Source organism: Semicossyphus pulcher, unplaced genomic scaffold, assembly GCF_022749685.1.
Source record: "Semicossyphus pulcher isolate SPU_LCO1_2020_fin unplaced genomic scaffold, fSemPul1.0.p SCAF_19, whole genome shotgun sequence".
NCBI lineage: Eukaryota > Metazoa > Chordata > Actinopteri > Labriformes > Labridae > Semicossyphus > Semicossyphus pulcher.
The window spans coordinates 13,847,132-13,866,872 of record NW_027211692.1 but is presented as its reverse complement, the minus strand read 5'-3'; the positions used below and the strand labels follow the sequence as shown (position 1 = coordinate 13,866,872).

The 19,741-nt window shown below is 41.4% G+C and overlaps 1 protein-coding gene across 2 annotated transcripts in view; it reads right to left on the bottom strand.

The window, feature by feature from the left end:
* Positions 1 to 249: 249 nt before the first annotated feature.
* Positions 250 to 19,741, bottom strand: part of prkd2 (protein kinase D2) — a 41,102-nt gene continuing 21,610 nt past the window's right edge. Inside the window, exons 2-19 of one of the 2 annotated variants that reach the window (XM_069668080.1) lie at positions 13,283 to 13,421; positions 12,888 to 13,019; positions 12,552 to 12,751; positions 10,627 to 10,810; positions 10,473 to 10,544; positions 10,301 to 10,318; positions 9,994 to 10,153; positions 9,795 to 9,906; positions 9,029 to 9,106; positions 8,620 to 8,941; positions 8,389 to 8,441; positions 8,217 to 8,289; positions 7,232 to 7,338; positions 5,540 to 5,701; positions 5,185 to 5,283; positions 4,706 to 4,973; positions 2,404 to 2,489; positions 250 to 1,844 (exon numbers count right to left, since the gene is read on the bottom strand). In XM_069668080.1, the coding sequence (XP_069524181.1) occupies positions 1,623 to 1,844; positions 2,404 to 2,489; positions 4,706 to 4,973; positions 5,185 to 5,283; positions 5,540 to 5,701; positions 7,232 to 7,338; positions 8,217 to 8,289; positions 8,389 to 8,441; positions 8,620 to 8,941; positions 9,029 to 9,106; positions 9,795 to 9,906; positions 9,994 to 10,153; positions 10,301 to 10,318; positions 10,473 to 10,544; positions 10,627 to 10,810; positions 12,552 to 12,751; positions 12,888 to 13,019; positions 13,283 to 13,421 (2,487 nt within the window). In that variant the 3' untranslated portion in view covers positions 250 to 1,622. The remainder of the gene's footprint in view (positions 1,845 to 2,403; positions 2,490 to 4,705; positions 4,974 to 5,184; positions 5,284 to 5,539; positions 5,702 to 7,231; positions 7,339 to 8,216; positions 8,290 to 8,388; positions 8,442 to 8,619; positions 8,942 to 9,028; positions 9,107 to 9,794; positions 9,907 to 9,993; positions 10,154 to 10,300; positions 10,319 to 10,472; positions 10,545 to 10,626; positions 10,811 to 12,551; positions 12,752 to 12,887; positions 13,020 to 13,282; positions 13,422 to 19,741) is intronic. The other variant, XM_069668081.1, reaches the window with a different exon arrangement.

The following is a 19,741-nucleotide window of genomic DNA, read 5'->3' as shown; positions in this document are numbered from 1 at the left end:
AGTGGCAGTAATGGTCCTAGCTTCTTAATTATGTCATTGAGAAGAAGCAAATTGTCTGTGTACAACTGACAAGTGTTTCACTACTGAATCATCATCACATTTCCACGCCTGCTCGGTTTAATGAGTGTTTTCTCTCCAGAAGGCCTAAAATTTCAGTTACTAGATGACATTTATGTGCGGATAAATGTCACAATAAATAATAAATCCCACACAAATGAGAATATTTTGTAAAGTTTGTATTTTCTGTTACAAAGGCTAGGATTATCCTTCAAACATGTCATACACAGTCTACCAATATTTAACAACTACATCAGCGTCAGGTTACATGTGTGTATAATAAACCGTCATAACTACAATATGTTTAAAATGAATCTAGATAATTCTACTTCACAGAAACATGCAACATATCGACGACAATCAAACTACATACACTCTCCAAATGTCTAGTTTGGTAACCCAAGCTGTCCATCTAAGCACTTACATGGAAGGGAGAGATCTGCTCTTCCGAACAACAATAATAAAAGAGTCCATTTACCTGCTCGCGTATCAGTATTTGAATCTAATATACCTGCAACTGTGAGTAAGTGTTATTCACTGTTTCAGAGACGAATAATAGAGTGGGCGACACAACATAATAGAAGCAATTATCACTGTTCGGATGCAGTCATTGTGGCTGATGTTGTGCAATCCGTCAGCTGCAGGTAGAAAAAGAATCACGTGACTTTCTGGTTACCGCCGCTGCACGGTGCTCGAGTTCATTTAAACCCACATGGCGTCTTTTAATCACATGTGTTTCCAAAGAGTCTACTGCGGCTCAAAACTAGTGGTAATTAAGGGGAGGATTTGCTGTCGCCAGATCAATACTTCCAGTTTTTACTACAGGGCTTTTTTGATGGGAATGCATTTGTGAATACATATTGGTTCGCCTCCATGCCTGCATGCAAGTAATTACCAGAAGAGAGGAAGTCTTTTGTCGCTTTAAAGCCTAAAGCTTCACTGAAGAGAGATTAAAAAGGTGTTTACAGAGGACTAAAGAGAGACTGTTATTCCAGTCAGTGGAGTTAAATGACACTAAAATCAAATAATTCTTTTCTTTTAATGGGGGGAAGTTTCAATTTTAATATTGGCTCCTATTTGTTTCGAAAAATACCTCAATAAACCCACCAAATTCTTATCGTAATCACTTTTGAAAAAGTGATTTTACAGTGGTTTGAAGCGAGACACTTTGAAGCGTCTTGTAGCGAGAGCAAAAGATGAAGCAGCTTATTTAAATGACTTATTCTGTTTTAAAATTCAACGGTTTTATCCGCTAGGGCTCCTCAAGAAGTCAGTCTTTATGCTGAACAAGTTCAGCAATTCAAAAGATAAAGGATGAGCAGTAACAGTGGAGGTAAATAATCAGAGGATTGCCTTGAAGGGCTCAGAATGAAGGAAAAACTTTTGATTTATTGCTGGAAAGTTGAGCGCTTGCACGCACAGATGTTGCACAGCGAAAAGTCTAAACAGCTGGACACAAACCATCTCTTTTTCTCCAGTTCAAGCACCACATCCTCCCTTCCTCTCCCTACTTCTCTCCTCCTTCCTCATGAGCACAAGTCCTCTGTTTTTTCTGTCTCTGGGTGTCAGAGAATGCTGACCCTCTCGGTGAGGCCTTGCACGTCCGCATCCTCCACGCCCTCATCGTCGGAGGCCGGCGCAGGAGGAGGAGGCACGAGGTGACAGGGGTAAGGCAGGGTGTGTTCGTGGGCAAACATTTGCCAGCGGCTGTCGTCGCTCTCGTGGGTGATGTAACGGCCTCCGAGTTTGGTCTCCAGCTCCCGCAGGTCCAGCCACGTCTGATAGTCCTGAGAGACGGGGATGAAAACAGGGATGATGTTTCAGTTTCAAGAGCTTTGAAATTAGATCAAAGTTAAATGGGCTTTTATGTGTTTACAGCATTCATCCAGTAATCACTTTAGATCCTATATGTGTGTGTATATGTCTCTGTATGTGGATGTTGTTGCAACAAGAACATGGCTTGGTTTAAACTCACAGAGAAAGCTGGCTTGTTTTTCCACTGCTAAACGTTTTGTTTTGAAGGAGACATTAAGGGTTCTGCACAGTCAATGAAACATTATTTTTAAAGCCAGTCTGTTTGCAATTATGCTCCAGAATATCAGCCTTGAGCTGCTGTCTTGTTACTTGGTTATATGTACAGACACTGTGTTTATATTTGCCATTTTCTCTAATAGTTTCAGTTTTTATTGAAGGTTGAAGAAGTCAAACAAGGTTCTTATGTGGTACCGCTCTGCTACTAGAGTGAGTGGGGAGTTCATGGTTGTGCTGGTAGTGTGATTAAAAACATGAAAGTGTCAGACGGACTTTGTTCATAAATAATAATATCTGGTAGTTTCTATACACTACCTGTAGGTATACGTGGCTGAGGCTCTTGTCCACGCTGTAGCGTTTCCTCATCTTGACTTGCAGCAGGTTGTTGATCAGGTCGATTGCTGAAAACAAAACAACAAAAATATCATTATAACAAGAAGCTATAAAAAGAAGCTGACTAATTACAGTATCAAAACATTGTTGTTATAAATATCAGGACTTTGCGTGCAAGCTGAGCTGTTTCTATTCCTGCACACTGTGGTAGAAAGAGCATCAAAAGAGGAACCATGTCTAACATTTGTCTCATCATAATGAAGAAGGAAACAGAGTAGTAATTGGTGTATGCAGGAAAAGGGTGTTATTACAAAACATGTTGTGAAATACAAATATTTGATTTTGTGATAGCGTGACCTTCTTTCAAAGTGCCTGGAAACTTTCACTGTAACAAACTGCTGTAAAAATAGAGGGGAATTCTGAACAGTAATCTAAGGTGATGTCAAAGCAGATAGGGAAGCTGGTGCAGAAAAAGAGAATAACTGTGAAACCAGATGGACTTTTGCAGGGCGTTCAACCTGCCCCGTACAAATCTCCACACACGAGCTCACTTTTACAAGGAATAGCCAACACACTGCACCCAGATGTTCATGTTCATATTCATGTCAAGGTCGCAAAGTCTCATTAAATTTTGTTCTGAGTTTAGAATCATTCAGTTCATGTGAATTGTGTAGCTCCAGGTTTGTTTTTTCATTTGCTTTCTATTGGATACTGAAGGCAGGGTACAAAGGAATGATAGGAAAGTTGTTTAAGATTGTTGAGAACATGTTTGGCAAAATGAATTATCTTAACAATTGTATTTTACAAGAATTTCCTTTTGCTTTTTGCTTTTATTTATAGGAAAGCTGAAGAAAGACAAGAAATATGGGGAAGATAAAGTGGGGGATGACATAAGGACTGTAGCCTCTGCACATGGGGCGCCTGCTCCACCAACCGAACTAAACCAGCGCCCCAAACATGTTATTACCTGATATTTGTTTGCTACTTAATGTGTTTGATTTGATGACTTTAATAAATGTAATGTCATAATGCCCTCTCTTATAGTTAAATGTATTAGTACATGCAGATTGAGAACATACTCAACATAAAAAGTCCTGTTTACATGAAGTGTACTCTAACTCTAGTTATATGTCAGTTACTGGCTGTGTTTGAATTTGCATTTAATAAATGCATGATTTATACAGCTATCTCCTGCACAAGTAAGTTATATCCAAGTTATTTCTATTATTTTTATATTTATTTTTATTATATAAGGTAAAGTTTCCTCATTAGCTTCTAGCAGATATCCATCCATCCATCCATCCATCCATTATCTATACTGCTTATTCTGTTCAGGGTCGCAAGGGTGTCATTGGGCGAGAGGCGGAGCACACCCTGGACTGATTGTCAAGCACAGGGCCGACACACAGAGACAGACAACCTTTCACACTCACACCTACAGGCAATTTAGAGTCACCAGTGAACCTAACGAGCATGTCTTTGGACTGTGGGAGGAAGCCGGAGTACCCGGAGGGAACCTGCGCATGCACGGGGAGAACATGCAAACTCCACACAGAACCGGGACTCGAACCAGGAAGATGGCAGATATAGTATTTACTCACCAGCCACTTCATTAGGTACACCTGAAAAATCTAATGCAGTTCAATACAACAGCACCGCCATGAACTCTGCTTTCATGAAGTTTATTTTTTGTTGACTGTTTTGTCGAGAGTCGGAAGGGTGTAAATTGGGTGTGTGTTTAATACTGAGGCCGTAGTTAAAGGGGGTGTTGTACTGAACTACATTATATTTTTTTGTCCTCCCTGTTTACATACATGACGCGGCCAGAGTATTAGGAACACCTCTGAATATAATGCATCTCAGAGCAGCACTACCACCAATTATGATGGTATTTACGCTGTAAATACCAGTTTAATGCTGACACCTGGAGCCACCAGTAGTTTACTGAAATTTAACAGGGACATTTTTTACAGTGTTCCTCAAGTACACTCTTTGTATTACATCGAGCTTAAGCGAATGCAGTCTAATACAATGGTCCAATAAATGTGATGGGCGTATTGAGCATTATGATCATTATGGAGGAAGTACTTTGCAGTGCTGCATTATAGAGGTGGATCTAATAATGGAATCAGCTGTCAATATAACTCAATAAAATTTAACAGAACCACAACCACATCCTCTGAAACGATCATAAAGCAGAAAAAAGTTTCAATGGAAACTACATTACTTTAAGCGAGATGGTGATTCAGTTTGATTTTTATTCCCATGTCGTGTCTTTGTTTACCGTCACTGGAGATCTGTTTCCAGGGGTTGGGGGGGTACATGAAGGCCGCGTTGTGGATCTGGTCGTTGATGTCTTCATCCTCATTAAACGGGAACGTTCCGCTCAGGCTGACATACATGATGACGCCAACCGACCACATATCCAGCGAGCGGTTGTAGCCCTGGTTCAGCAGAACCTCCGGGGCCAGGTAGGCGGGGGTCCCGACCACCGAGCGGCGGAAGGACTTCTCGCCGATGATTCGGGCAAAGCCAAAGTCACATAGCTTCACCTGGGTGAGGGAAACAGAGAAGGGGAGTTAGGTTGTATGAAAACAAAGGAAGTGGTAAAACGGCAGAGGCATTAAGAGTAATAAGTGGAAGTGAGAAAGCACGTCACAGCAACGACAATTCTTCTGCGACGTGCCTGTCAGAGTTTGAAAACCATAGCCGTATATGAGAATGGGTTTCAGTGTGCATGTTTGGGTGTGGGTATGTGTGTACCTGGGGGAAGGGATCAGCAGAGGCAAGCAGCACATTCTCGGGTTTCAGGTCACAATGAACGATGTTCTTAAAGTGAAGATGCCTCAGAGCTGCAAGAATCTGCACATGCAAACCCACAACCACAAAAACAGGATATGGGTTTGACTTAAATAGCTATGATCTATATACAAATACAACACATTATGACGCACTAAATACGCATAAACCCCAGATAGAATGACGACAACAGCAGGTCTCCTGATGCTGCAGCATTAGGACGTCAGTGACAGCAATGAGTGACACACAAAAATAACAACACCTTCCATGTCAGAGCATAAATCTACCCGCTCCTTTCTTCGCCAGCGTGCATACACACCTGTGTGATGAGGAACTTTGTGAGCCTCTCAGGCAGTCTGCCCTTCTCACTGGAGAGGATCATCTCCAACATGTCACCGTGCAGCTTCTCCATCACCACAAACACTTTCTCCGGCGTCTCAAACATGCACTCCAGGTTCACAATGCCCAGGTGACGCAAACTCTGAGAAGGGACAAGTAGGAGGAGGAGAAACAGGGGGATATTTGATTTGTTTGATTAAAGAGGACGAGGATAAATAAGAAGGAGAAAATGGTGAAAGATGAGAAACAGGAAAAGCATGAGCGATTACGTGGGGAAAGAGACAGAGACAGTGTCAGCAGAGACAGTAAACCACAGGAGAGGAAGGTGAAACACAGCAGGGGGAACAGAAAATGGATTATTAGGTAGTGTTTCTAAAAAAGTCCCCCTGAAACCATTTCACTGCTTATGTCAGACACAGAGGGGAACCTTGGCCCAGTGTGGCCGACCAAGCGAGTAACTGTAGAGCTGACGGGGGAGAGCTTTTACTGGCGGTTAGAAACCGCAGATACAGAGATGACTTTACTTCCGTCTCCCTCTACTGGTGAACAGTGAACTGCACATCATATCAAAAGGTGAAGCCAAGTCTGGTAAAGTTAGCAAATCAGTTGGAAAAATGTATGTTTAATATTTACATGCTCCCGTAGAAGTGTAAAAGAAAAACACACACACAATTGGACATGTTTTACAGATGAAAGAGATTCAGCCTGAAGCTGCAGCTCGTCCTCACTATAAAAAACATACTTGTTGTGCAAGTAACGCATAAAGTTTATTATAAATTATAATTATTATTGTTGTTGTTTTTTACAATAATGACCTACTTCTGCTTCTGAAGCATTCCCACACACAGTCAGTAAAAACAATAATTGCTTTAAGGAAGTCTCATGAAAAAGAATAGTCCTGCAAAAATTGAAATGATCTTCACCTAAGGTGATTTAATGTTTCATGAAGGATACAAATATAACAAACAAATAAGTTTTATAAATGAATTTTGAATCTAAAATAGTTTCTTCATATTTAAACATCGGGACGCCGGTTTAGCTCAGCAGTTAAATCAGCGTCCCGTATACAGAGGCCACAGTCCTCAGTGCAGCGGCTCCAGGCTCAACTCCCACCCTCGGCCCTTTGCCACGTGTCATCCCCCATTCTCTCTTCCCTTGTCTCCAACACTATCCTCTGTCCTCTCTATCAATAATGAAATGAAAGGCCCCAAATAATCATCTTTAAAAAAAACATTGAAATAATGATGACTCACCGAAGGGAACAAAAGATGCAATTATAGAGGGCAGTTGTCAGATAACTTAGACCTTTGCAATCTGACCTTTTTAATATTTGTAGATGAAATCAGGCTGTTGTACAGAGAGCAGGATAAAGTTTACCAATCTAAATGTCTCAGTGCTTTGACAATTATGTTCTATAAAAAGAAAATTGTGTTTGTTTTGTTCAGAGACTGAATCAACTGTGACCCAGTAAACACAAAGCTATCTGACGTACTTCCTTTAGAAATGATGCGATAATACCGACACTCACAGTCCAGATGTCAGCCTTTTTCATGTATATGCCAATATAACTTACAACATCAATATCCAAAGCAGTCGGCTTCTCTGTCAGCATTATTATGTGTGTGCAAACGATTTACAGCTGCAGTGAAACACACTTTGTGTGTGCGTTTACCTGCAGTATGGCCACCTCATTCCTCAGCTGGCTCTCCTGTTTGGTGGGGAAGCGAAGCTTGTCGATGACTTTGACAGCTACGTCCCTCCCTGTCTTCCTGTGTTTTCCTGATGGAGAAATAAAGTGTAAGAAACAGATGTTGGTTTGAACTGAACCTCATGTATATGGCAACACACACGAGGCCCTGCTGATCAGAGTTTAAGATATATTTTAAATAGGACTATTTCTACATTAAGGTTAAAATTGATGCTGCAGCAGAATCTGAGATCATGTTTGAGCTCCAATTCTGATACTTTTATACTTTTTGTATCCCAGAAAAGTACATCAAGTTTGCATTATGCAAGCCAGCGTGCTTTTTTGCTATTCTGACCCACAATCTTCCGAACATTAGATATCGCACTTCACTTTGAGGCTTGGCAATCCTGGTGTGTGGTTGGTGTTTTTTTATCTCCGATGCAAGCTTTTTAATTATACAATATCCAATTTTGGTGCAATGAACTGGGACAGAAGTATGAGAATAATTCAAAATTAAAGTCGCAATTTTATGACAAAGTAGCATGTACGAATTTGATACATACTGCATGCAAAGTATGTTCTTATCAAGGGCAGCTGCAGTACATGTTTGACTATAAAGTATGCATTGTCCTTTTTACTCCATAAATTCTTCTTCCTCATCAAAAGAATGTTGCCTACATTACCCACAATGCAACCCCACTGCAGAAAGCTAGGAAAGATATTCAGGTGTGCAATGCTAGAAGCAACAGACTTTTTAAACTCAGTTGGCTTCCCCTTTAAAGACACACTTCTCACTGGCACACAAACATAACCATGCATCAGTGTAATCCATGTTTTGGGAAACTTTTGAGTCTTGTCTTTTTAGCTTCCAACTTAAAGAAACACAGTTACAAATCTCATACATTTTGACCTTGAGAAAATACTGAAAACTAAAGCTCGAAAATCATCACTGTACTTAAGATCTACATACCTCCATACACGACTCCAAACTGCCCAGATCCCAGCACCTCATCAGCAAAAATCTGGTACACTGTACCAATATCCTGCAGGAGAGCAATATTCCACTCATTAATGATCATCCTATCACTGTGAAATTAATTTAAAAAGTGAAGGAAATGGCTGTTATTGACAAAAAGTCATACCACATTCTCTTGGATTTGACTGTTGGACACGGAAATGCTGATGGAGGCTTGTCCTGAAAGCAGAAGGAAGAACGTACAGATTATACTAAGCTTTGAGTTACTAGGTTGTGTATCATTTAGATTTTAACAAGTAGCATCTTACGTATGCTGTGTGGTATTTGCTCGAGATACTAAACTTGTGAAAGGCCAACTTACTGGAAGAGTCTGATCTGTATTTGATCTTAGACTTACTGTGCGGCGTGTTCCCCTCAGCCGGCGGTGCGTCCTGAAAGATGGATGGCATGAGCGCCTGGCGTATGGCGCTCTCCCACGCCTTGGCCACCTCCCGTCCGATGCCGCTGTTGGGAGCTACCTGGCTGGGGGAGGGAGGGGTCTGAGGGGGGAGAGTTTTGGGGTTGCCGGGGGATGGAGGGGGAAGGGTGTTGGGGTCCTCCCCTACGAAGTAGCACATGGTGCCTGTGATGAGCTCGAAGCAGTGAGGGTTCGTGCCAGGGGGGACGAGGGTGAAGTTACCGGAGGGACGAACCTCCAGAATCTCAGACAGGGGGATCTCCTGCAAGAGGACCGAGCATTATATTATGTTTTACACTTTAAATAAACGACTTCAGATCGTACCTTTTCATGGAGTAACTGTATTTACCTTGTAGTATTTGTTGGAGGTGTTGTTCTGGAAAAGGATGATGCATTTACAGTCCAGACGCCAGTAGTGCCTCTTTCTCTGTTGGGAGTGGAGTAAGGTTATGAGGAGGGGTAATACGTGTAAAGAAGGGCATTAAGGAGCAGGATAGAGAGAGGATGTAGTGAGAGGGATGGGTATGGATAAGTTCAGGGATCAATATGGATCCAAATATTGATGTCCAGCGAAAGAGAAGACAGGCCAGCTGAGAAGAAGGATGAGCAGAGGTCGAAGCTGCAAGAAGAGAAGGTGGAAAAGAGAGAAACAAGAGAAAAGGGAAGATTAAGAGTGTGTTAGATAAGCCAGAGAGGAGGCAGAAAGGTTTCTTTATTTGAGGTCACTTATAGTAAAAACAATTGCAAAAAGAAAAGGCAGAAAATGTGCTTTTAGTTTAAATTTGACATCTGCCGAGTGCTGTTTTGTTCCTGTGAGTCAGCTTCATCATCAACCTTCAACTGTCATTTCTCCCTCGCGCACATGCTCAAACAAATACGAAAAAAGGAAGCAATATAGTCCACAAAAGAAGGAACCAAATGAACAAGGTCCTCACAGAGAAAAAAGACTAATGACGAGAAGGCGCTTCATGTCTCTGAGTGGGTGGAAAGTAAACAGAACAAAAAGAGAGTGAAGGATGTTGCAGTAAGTGCATCTTGAATAAATTGACTTAAATATGTAGTGTACGTTCAGGCCTGCAAAGAAAGATACTGGGAATTATGGGTAACATTCGTACCAGTGTGTCCTTATTGCTGTAGTGAACCATCCATCCTTCCTTGATAGCCGTGCTGGATCGCCGCGTTGTCTGCCTCACCGACTGCACCACCCTCATTAGCGGGATGTAAACACTAGAAGAACAAGAGAGAGCTCAAGAGGTCAGAAGGTCAAAGTGCGCGTTTGTGTTTCTGCTGTTTTTATTTGAATCGTCGACATACTTTTGGTCCCCGCTGGTTCCATCCTGGTTGTTGTCAGGACAGAAGGAGCCCGGGATGCTGCAGGCCTCGTCTGAGTCGTCCATCGAAGACTTGTCTCCGGCGTCGTACTCGCTGCTGTAGTCCATGGGCACCTCGGGGTCCGTACTGGGGCTCAACATATCTGCGGCAACATAAGAGCAACACAACAGGTTGAGTTCAATCTGTCTGAAAAGGACCGTGTTAGAAAATACGACTACATGCTTCTGCTACGACTACAGCTAAGACTATTAGAAGACTACATGCATCAACACTGAGTACTGATACTTACCACAGTTACTTCTGTTTTCTGAGAAGATAAAAACATTAGCAGCAGTGAGTTTCAGTCTTGTTAGATCATGTGTGACATCATGTTTTACAATCATTAAAGTAACCAGGAACCAAGCAGGGTTAACAGAGTCATAAATACATTACAAATGTGACTGATTTATATCTTCCCTCACCTCCGATTGTCTCCCCGAGGCAGTCATTAGGAACCTTGTACGCACAGCGTTTATGGCAGTTAAACTTGCAGTCTGACAGGAACAAAACACAAGTCATCCGTTAGATTTAGCTCATATTCTATATCAAACTTGACATTCTTTGTTTATCTCTCACCTTTGCACTGAAGGCCCTGCCTGAAGAGTCCTCGGAGGAGCCTCTTGCAGTACTGGCACACTGTCGGTCGTGTGTATGAGTGGACAGCGAACGTGTGCGGCACCTTCACCTTGCTCATTAGGATCTTGTCCAAATGAACAGGTCGGCCCGTGTAGAAGCGCCTGGCGTCACTGGGGGTCCGTGGCTAACAGAACAGAGAGGAAAAAAGATTAGCAAAGAACAGTGTGGAAACACTACAATCTGTCTTTGGAAAAAGTTTTGGTAACAACCAAATTAATTAATTTCTTAAGCATTAATTCATAAGTTTTCTATGATAAAAGCTCCTGTGAGGATTACTCTATATGAGCTACAAAAGCAAACCAGACCATCAGCGACAAGATTGATTATTTCTATATAGTTATTTTTAATGCCTGAAACTGCTGGCGGGGGGTAGGTGTCAGACGAAGTGATTAACTGCACGCTGCATTTGTTTACATTTTCCAGGGCAAAAATCTATAGCAAGTGATACATATGACTGTTAAAGAAAGCAGGATGAGATTTTTTGTTAAAAACCACCATTTAAGCATGTACAGGACAAAATCAGCAAAGAGATAAGAGGTACGGCTTTGTCCACTGGGGGCGCCAAAATCAACACAAACCTAAAGTTCCTCACAGGAGCTTTGGCCACTTGGGGGCAGCAAAAATCAGTTGTATTGATATGGTAAGCTTGTTAGAGAACAGTTGTTGACACAGAGCAACATTATTATTAATTTGGAGTCATGTTTGTATCGACCTGAAATGTAACTCCACTATTCTTCTCTTTAACAGCTCAGTTTTGGTCTCTACCACCTCCTGAGGGACATATCTGTCGTTTTAGCTGCTAAATGCTCGGTTTGCTAGCTAGTAGCTAACTGTTTGAGGAGGAGCACGTAGGTGCAGGACAGTTGCATATGTTGCTTACATTATACATACATTTGTACATATATTTATGCACTGTGTATATACATATATATATATTTTTATAATGAGCTTTTTACAAGCCACATGATATATGTATTACATTTCTTTGCTATCCAACCTATCCTGTCTCATTTGGAAGTTTTAGTTTGGTTTAGACATTTATTTTGGTATTTTTAGGTGTAGTTTTTGTGCCTCAATGTTTTAATGTCCAGTGTTAGATGTGCTGTCTTGACAGTGATTAAAGCTGCTGTGACGGTGTAATTTCCTGTAAAGGATTGAAAAAGTATCTATCCTATCCTTGTGCAAAGTGGGTTTTAAAAGTTTTATCATCGTAAACTTCTGCGGCCGAAGAAGTTGCAAAAAGAACTGTGGAACAAAAATAGTAAAGCTGCAGAGCAGCTAAACAATGAAGTATTATTCTTTGTAGCTTCATCGCTAGGAGCAATTTCCTGCACACTGTCACACTGTTTTCTCGTTGATACATTGTCAGTATAAAATCTAGTGATTATAGCTGCATTATGCCTCTCAAACTAAATGGCTTCTTTACATCTTCATTTGCAATTTAAGTAGGCTAGTAGGTGAAATCAAGCAGTAATGATGGCATTTTAAGGTTTCCCACACATGGCTGCAGACCAAGTTTAATGGAATGCAGCCTTGCAGGTAGTTTTGGTTCAGATGGAGAGATTTAAAGATATCCATCTTAACACCTTGTGTGCCTGTAGTAGAAAAAAGTACCAATAAAATTGTGCGTCAAGTAAGAAAATCTTTTGGTTATATGAGACAACATTGTTTCGGCAAATATGGCGTCCTCTGCCATCACAAGTGTGTCAGTAAAATGTTTCTTTTGAATCTAAAAGAATTAAAAAACGTCTAAGTCAGAGACTAAACTTACTTAAAGTGTTTTCCCAGTGTGTGACATTAATATAAATCAAACCTGCTTGATTTGGTCTAATAAATGTAAATGGTGTGCATGAATCCACCGCTACCATTTGTGTGTGTGAGCGGATGAGGCTGGTTTCCTCTGCGCAGGTGGAGACTGTCCCGACACTGTACACCGACTCTGTGGTGGAGAGACGCAGAGACTGGCTGCTGCTAAGGGAGGTGGTGGACAGACGCCGTTTCCTGGCTCCACTGCAGTTGTTTGGGATGCTGAACGCACAGCGCTTGTGGTAGTTGAGGCCACATCCTGCAGGGGGCGCCATGGATCAAAGAACCAGGGAGCAGGAGGGGGGGGGAGAAGATTAGGTCAGTGTTACAGGTCGTTTCTCGGGCAAAATCTAAGTGTCTTTTCTTCTTCACAAGTCTTCAACCTATTCTCTCACCATCACACTTGAGTCCTTGTCTGACGAGTCCGAACAGCATCTCTCCACAGTGATCACAGAAGGCCGGGGCCCGGTACGAGTGCACGTTGAGCGCATGGGGCCGGATCTGGAAATCTTCAAATGTGGCTGCAGCTTAAAGGGATAAAGAAGAAGAGTGTGGTCACAGTTGGTATCAAGATACAATCATACTACTATAGCTTAGCGGAGGAAAAGATGATTGATAAAATGCAAACAGGATGGAGAAACAGTGCAGCGTAGCCTGTAGTAAAATAAGCAGATAAGGACTTATGACAGCAGATGAAAGAAGACGGAAACAGCTGTAGATTTAAATTTGGCTATCTTGTACTTTAATGTCACCTGATTGTTATATCAAAAGAAAAGAGCTGTTTACTTACCAGAGAGCACCACCTCCACCAGGTCTCCCTCCTGAATGTCACTGGCACCTTTCACCAGCTGCAGGATGTTGTTTGTGGAGGTGTCGTGCTTGAACAGCAGAATCTTGTCATAAATGCCGTAGAAGCCGCACTCTGGGAACTAAAAGACACAAAAGAAACATAACAGAAATGAAGGTTAGGAGGTTCAACTATGTAAAAGGCAACATCGTGCTGAAGGAAGCGGGTGCATTTCTTATTAGGGATTTCTGAGATGGATTTTGCCTGCAAGGTTCTGCTAAGACACAATAAAAGGGCAGGATGTGAGTTTTTATTGCTTCTTTCTTTCGAATTAAATGTGGTTTGAAATGTTCACAAATTCAAAACAAATTAAGGTATATAACTGTCAGGATATGGTACAGGCATAAACCCATAAAACCCATAAGAAATATGACAAAAATATATATTAAAAGCAGTGACATGTTGATGTTTTAAGTCTTAATTTGAAGCATTGAGGAAAGACATGTTAAATTTAAGTATCTAACAGTTGACTTTTTAGAGAAAATATGGATATAAAATCCAACCATCCATTATCTATACCGCTGATTCTGTTCAGGGTTGTGGCGGGGCGAGAGGCGGGGTGCACCCTGGACTGATCGCCTGTCAATCACAGGGCTGACACGCAGACACAGACAACCTTTCAAAGTCACATTCATGTCTTTGGACTGTGGGAGGAAGCCGGAGTGCCCGGAGGCAACCCACGCAGGCACGGGGAGAACATGCAAACGTCACTCAGAATCAGGAACCTTCTAGCTGTGACGGGACCACCGTGCAGCCCACTCTAAACTAAACTGACAAACACATTATGCTTCATTTACAGGGACCTGAGCCCTTAGTCTTTACATAAATGTGCCACACATAGACCGCTCAGCACTGTCACTGTAAAGAGTCAACAGTCCTTTTTAGTCAAGCTGGGAGAAAATACAACATTTTTGTCTTTTACAACTTCTAAAAGGAATGCACGTTTAGTTCTCACTGTATGCAAAAGTACAACAAACATCCCAAACACTCTGCTGTAACATTCAGGAACATTCAGTACTTTTAGCGTGTTCATGTAGGTACACAGCGGCGTCTTTGTGTGCTCAAGTGTATGACCATATATCCTTCACTTATTCTATCACGCCCTGCTATGTAAAGCCAGTGGAATATAACGGAGCCAACACAAACACACATGCACAATAATAAAGACACACAGGCTGATTTCACAAATTAATCAACTTGGACAATGAGGAAAGGAAGACAAAGGAGAAACTTAATCCTATCTTCCTATCAGTTATACACACATGCACACACACACACACACACACACTCAGGTGTTTCCGTGAAGCTCTTCCAGAGATATGAGAGATGAGTGTGTCAGTCAGAAGTCAGCAGAGCAGAGGAGGCTGTCATAGGGAAACCCTGCTCTCCTGAATCTTTAATACTGTCTGCCTCACTTCAGTGGACGCACCACACAGGACACCACGGCGACAGGTGGAGGCGTTTACACTGGAGGACTAAAAAGGTTTATATTTTGAACACATAACCCTCCCTGCCTCTGCTGCTCTTGTTTTTCCCACGTCGGAGACGAGATCCCTCCATCTGGCCGAGCTCTAACAACTTACAGGAAGAGGAGCCCTGGTCTCCACCTCAGAACGACAATGATACACACACCTCCTCCTCACTTACCAACAGACACACCCCGCCTACAAACAGAAACACACAACCACTCTTCCCCCCTATTTCCCTTCTTTTCTCCTAAATACACACACACATACACACACAGTCCCTCCACATCACCACATCTGAAATCCAGGCCTGGTTTGTACTGCTGCCAAGCTACACAGTGAGTCCACCACGCCCAGCAGTGGGCTTCTGCTGCTGACCACATGGCGACAACAAGAGACAAACAGCACAAAGCTGCCCTTTTTTTTTAAGTCAAGATCCTCAACCTGTTTAACAAACATCACATCCATAGAAAATCACAGGGTTAGGCCAAAAAATATGATAAGAACAAGGAGCTGGAATGCAAACTACGGCACTGGTAAAGAAGGCCGAATTTAGAGGAAAATTAGTAGCATCTTTCTTTTTACAGTAAAGTGTGTTTTGTCTGAAGCAGAAGTCAGTGTTGCTGCGACTAAATCTAACATTAAACCTACAATAACAGCATTTTTCTGAACTTAAGGGCGCGACCCAAACCATGAAACACAAAACGAGGCTATTATCTCACTATATGATTTTTACACACACATACACGTACAGGGCAGGATCGGCAAAGAGATAAAAAGGGCGAACAGCATATTTATTTTTCTATTTACAGAATCTACATAGAAATGTAGAATTTGTAGGCAGGGACGTGGATTTCCGGGAAGGCAAGTGTTTCGTTTGAGCTATGCTTGTAGTCCGAGTAATATTGACCAATCACGTATCAGCATGCTGCGGCGTATGCAGGAAAAACAGTCCGTGAGGACAGCAAAAGCAGGCGGAACATAATCCGGCTTCCATCAGCAGTCATCTGACGACGATTTAGCTTCTTATTAATTTCTATAAACAGACATCTGCATGTAAGTTCAGCTAATAATCTGTTCTAGATCTCAAATTTAACTTGAGATAAATTCCCTTGACGCTGGGTCATGAAAGTCGTTCAGCATTCAGATTTCCCGACTACCTCGAATGCATCACATCGATCCGAGCATTTTAAAAGTTTTCTTCTCCTCTTGAGGACAGACGTGACAAAGCTTGAATTTTTACTTCTTACAAATCTGCATCATGATGTTGACATTTCGGCGAAGGTAAGACCAGTTAATAACAGGTAAATCACAAGAAAACGTTTACTCTTTCTGTGCAGCACACGGAAAAAGAAGTCTTGACGGGACGTCGTTTATCGATTACCGCCCGGCATGTTCACCAGTGTCCCCAGTCTCAGACTATAGCCGATGGGATCCAAGATTGAGTGAACAGTGACGGAGCATGGGTATAATAACACAAATCAATGTCCTTGGTGAGTCGTTCAATAGATGGAGAGAACTGAAAGGATTCAATACAGATCCTCTAAGACAGGTATGTAATATTGACATGGCTGTGTTAAGTCTATGGGGGTCACGGTGGCCTGTAAAACAACAGGCATATAACATAACATTTTATAACATACAGCCTTGTGACTGTGCTAATGCTTTCTGCTGGCTAAATAATATGTAAACGTAACATTAAGGAAGGATAAAAACTTTAGCTTCATTAATTAAACTGCTCTTATCAAGCAACTGCATACTGGCTGTAGGCTAAACAAGATGTAGTAATGGTAATAAAACAACTATCTTTCTATCTTCATAGTCTATATCACTGTGGTAAATTATTTACAAGAGTTTAACATTCTTTTACAAGAAGGTTATTTGTATGTGTTTTATGCGGCGTTTGGAGTAAAGACAAAATAGAAACTGATGTGTAATGAACTATAAAGAGTTGTACTTATACACATACAAGCAGAAGTTATTTCTGGCACAAAGAAGATACTTTATTGGTCATATGGTTGTATTTTCTTTGAGAGAAGAATATCTGGTATGTCAAGTCTGCAAATATAACTTAACGAAAGACAGATGAAGATACATATGAATAAATCACAATCCAAATGCTTGGAGAGAGGACAGTCGCCGTCTCACTTCTTTCTACTGTTTTACAGGATTATTAAAATCTGTTGACGGTACCAATCCTGGGACCCGTTACGTGTGCAAAATCAGCAAGTGTATATATGCCTCCTCAAACAAATATAACCAACTGTGAGGAGCTAACCAAACTGAGCCATGCCAGTAGGAGCTTTCCCTCCCTGATCCACTGGCAGCTGAACTCCAGGAGAAAGATGAAGATTTTCAAGATAAGACCTTGAAGCAGGAATCATCTCTTCCTGATCCACCGGCAGTCGAACTCAAGTCTCCACAACAAGAAAGGAGCCTTCAGCCTGGTAAATATTCTGACACTTTCTGAGTTGAGGAGATGGAAGAAGAAGAAGGAGTCGACCACTCCTCCTAACCCCCATCCCTCTGACCCCTCCTTGACCCCATCTAGTTCTGTTGGTCAGCATTTAAAAAGTCTGAAGGGAAAGTTGGTCATATTTCAGGTTAAGTACATATTTGATAGTCTATTAGACAAAAGCTAATGTTTGCCTTCAAACAGTTCAACTACATAATACTACAGTAAGCTAGAGAGTAGCTGAAAGCTAATATTATTATTTGGTAATGTTAGGTGATACAACAGGATAGGAATAACCTTCTAGAAAACACTCCGTTTAGTACTGCATTATAGTTAATTCCTAGCTAACTTAAGCAAGGCAGTGGTTGTTTGCTAGCATTAGGGGTTTTCTGACAGTAGCTAATTGGTAAACAAAAATGTTGTTTTATCTTGAAATACTGTTTGAAATATATGTGAGTATACTTGGTTTCTTGCCGGACTTGTAGGGTCATCTAGAATCAGCCTTCTGATGTATGTGTCTGTTGTTGTTCATGTAACAAGGACATATGTTATTGTTGTAACAAGAACATATTTTGTTGTTGCTCTCTTTGCCTGTCTCTATCCTGCATCTCCTTCTATCCCATTTTCGGCCCATCCAGTCGAGGCAGATGGCTGTTCAACATGAGTCTGGTTCTGCTCGAGGTTTCTGCCTGTTAAAAGGAAGTTTTTCCTCGCCAATGTGCCGAATATTGCTAAGTGCTACTCATGGTGGTTCATGTTGGGCCTCTCTTTAAATAACATAACAAAGAGTCGGTCTAGACCTGCTCTTTTTGTAAAGTGTCTCGAGATAATTCTGGTTATGATTTGGCGCTATACAAATAAAATTTGATTGATTGATTGATTTGATTGATCAATACAGAAAGTCTTTTATCGGGTTGTCTAGTGTATTTACTCTGTCATAAGGTTGATGCCTTTTCCTGACTGTCAAAGACTATCTGTAAAGATAAGTAGAAAGCGTTTTCATGTGTGGTTTCAAGTGTCAGACTCTGATATAATTACACAGTTTCTCATTTAGGTTAGATCAGAAACTAAAATGCATGATTTCCTGTGACATCTTAGCATTTTCATTGGAATAAACAACACCAACAAATTGTAAAATAGAGGGTCAGAGCAAAATGTGTGCAGGATATGAACATTGAATAAAAAATAATACAAATATATGAGTTGAAAAAGACTTTTTTTAAAGTTAGTGAAATAAATAATAATTTGATCATGAATGTAAACAACAGAATAAAAAAGACGAGTTATTTAATGTATTCAGATAAATGAACAGGTAACTCAAGGAAAATGATCATTTCTGATGCAGTCGAGGAAGTCAGGAAATCTGAGCGCTGAGCGGCTTGGTGACAGTGTCAAGGGAATTCATCTCGTGGGATTTTTGATCTAGAACGTTTGTTAGCTGAACTTACATGCACATGTCTGTTTATAGAGATTAATAAGAAGCTAAATCGTTGTCAGATGACCCCTAGTGGGATCCGCCGGCTTTTGCTCTCTGTTTTGGACTGTTTTTTCCTGCATATGCTGCAGCAGTAGAATATTAAAGACGTCATTTATTTCACTCACTTCAGTCAAACAAATTCAGGTACAACCAAGATAAAGATCTTTATGAAACCAGGCATACTTTTTTGCTCCTCATAGCTAGTTTAAGCCAACTGTGTTATATTACACCGCGTTCCAAATTATTATGCAAATTGTATTTAAGTGTCATAAAGATTACATTTTTTGTTTTTCAATTAAACTCATGGATGGTATTGTGTCGCAGGGCTCTTTGGATCACTGAAATCAATCTCAGACACCTGTGATAATTAGTTTGCCAGGTGAGCCCAATTAAGGAAAAACTACTTAAGAAGGGCGTTCCACATTATTAAGCAGACGACCATTTCCAAGCAATATGGGAAAGAAAAAAGATCTCTCTGCTGCCGAAAAGCATGAAATAGTTCAATGCCTTGGACAAGGTATGAAAACCTTAGATATTTCACGAAAACTTAAGCGTGATCATCGTACTGTTAAGAGATTTGTGGCTGATTCAGAGCACACATGGGTTCATGCAGATAAAGGCACAATGAGGAAGGTTTCTGCCAGACAAAAACATCAGATTAAGAGAGCAGCTGCTAAAATGCCATTACAAAGTAGCAAACAGATATTTGAAGCTGCTGGTGCCTCTGGAGTCCCACGAACATCAAGGTGTAGGATCCTCCAGAGGCTTGCAGTTATGCGTAAACCTTCTATTCGGCCACCCCTAAACAATGCTCACAAGCAGAAACGGCTGCAGTGGGCCCAGAAATACATGAAGACTAATTTTCAAACAGTCTTGTTCACTGATGAGTGCCGTGCAACCCTGGATGGTCCAGATGGATGGAGTAGTGGACGGTTGGTGGACGGCCACCATGTCCCAACAAGGCTGCGACGTCAGCAAGGAGGTGGCGGAGTCATGTTTTGGGC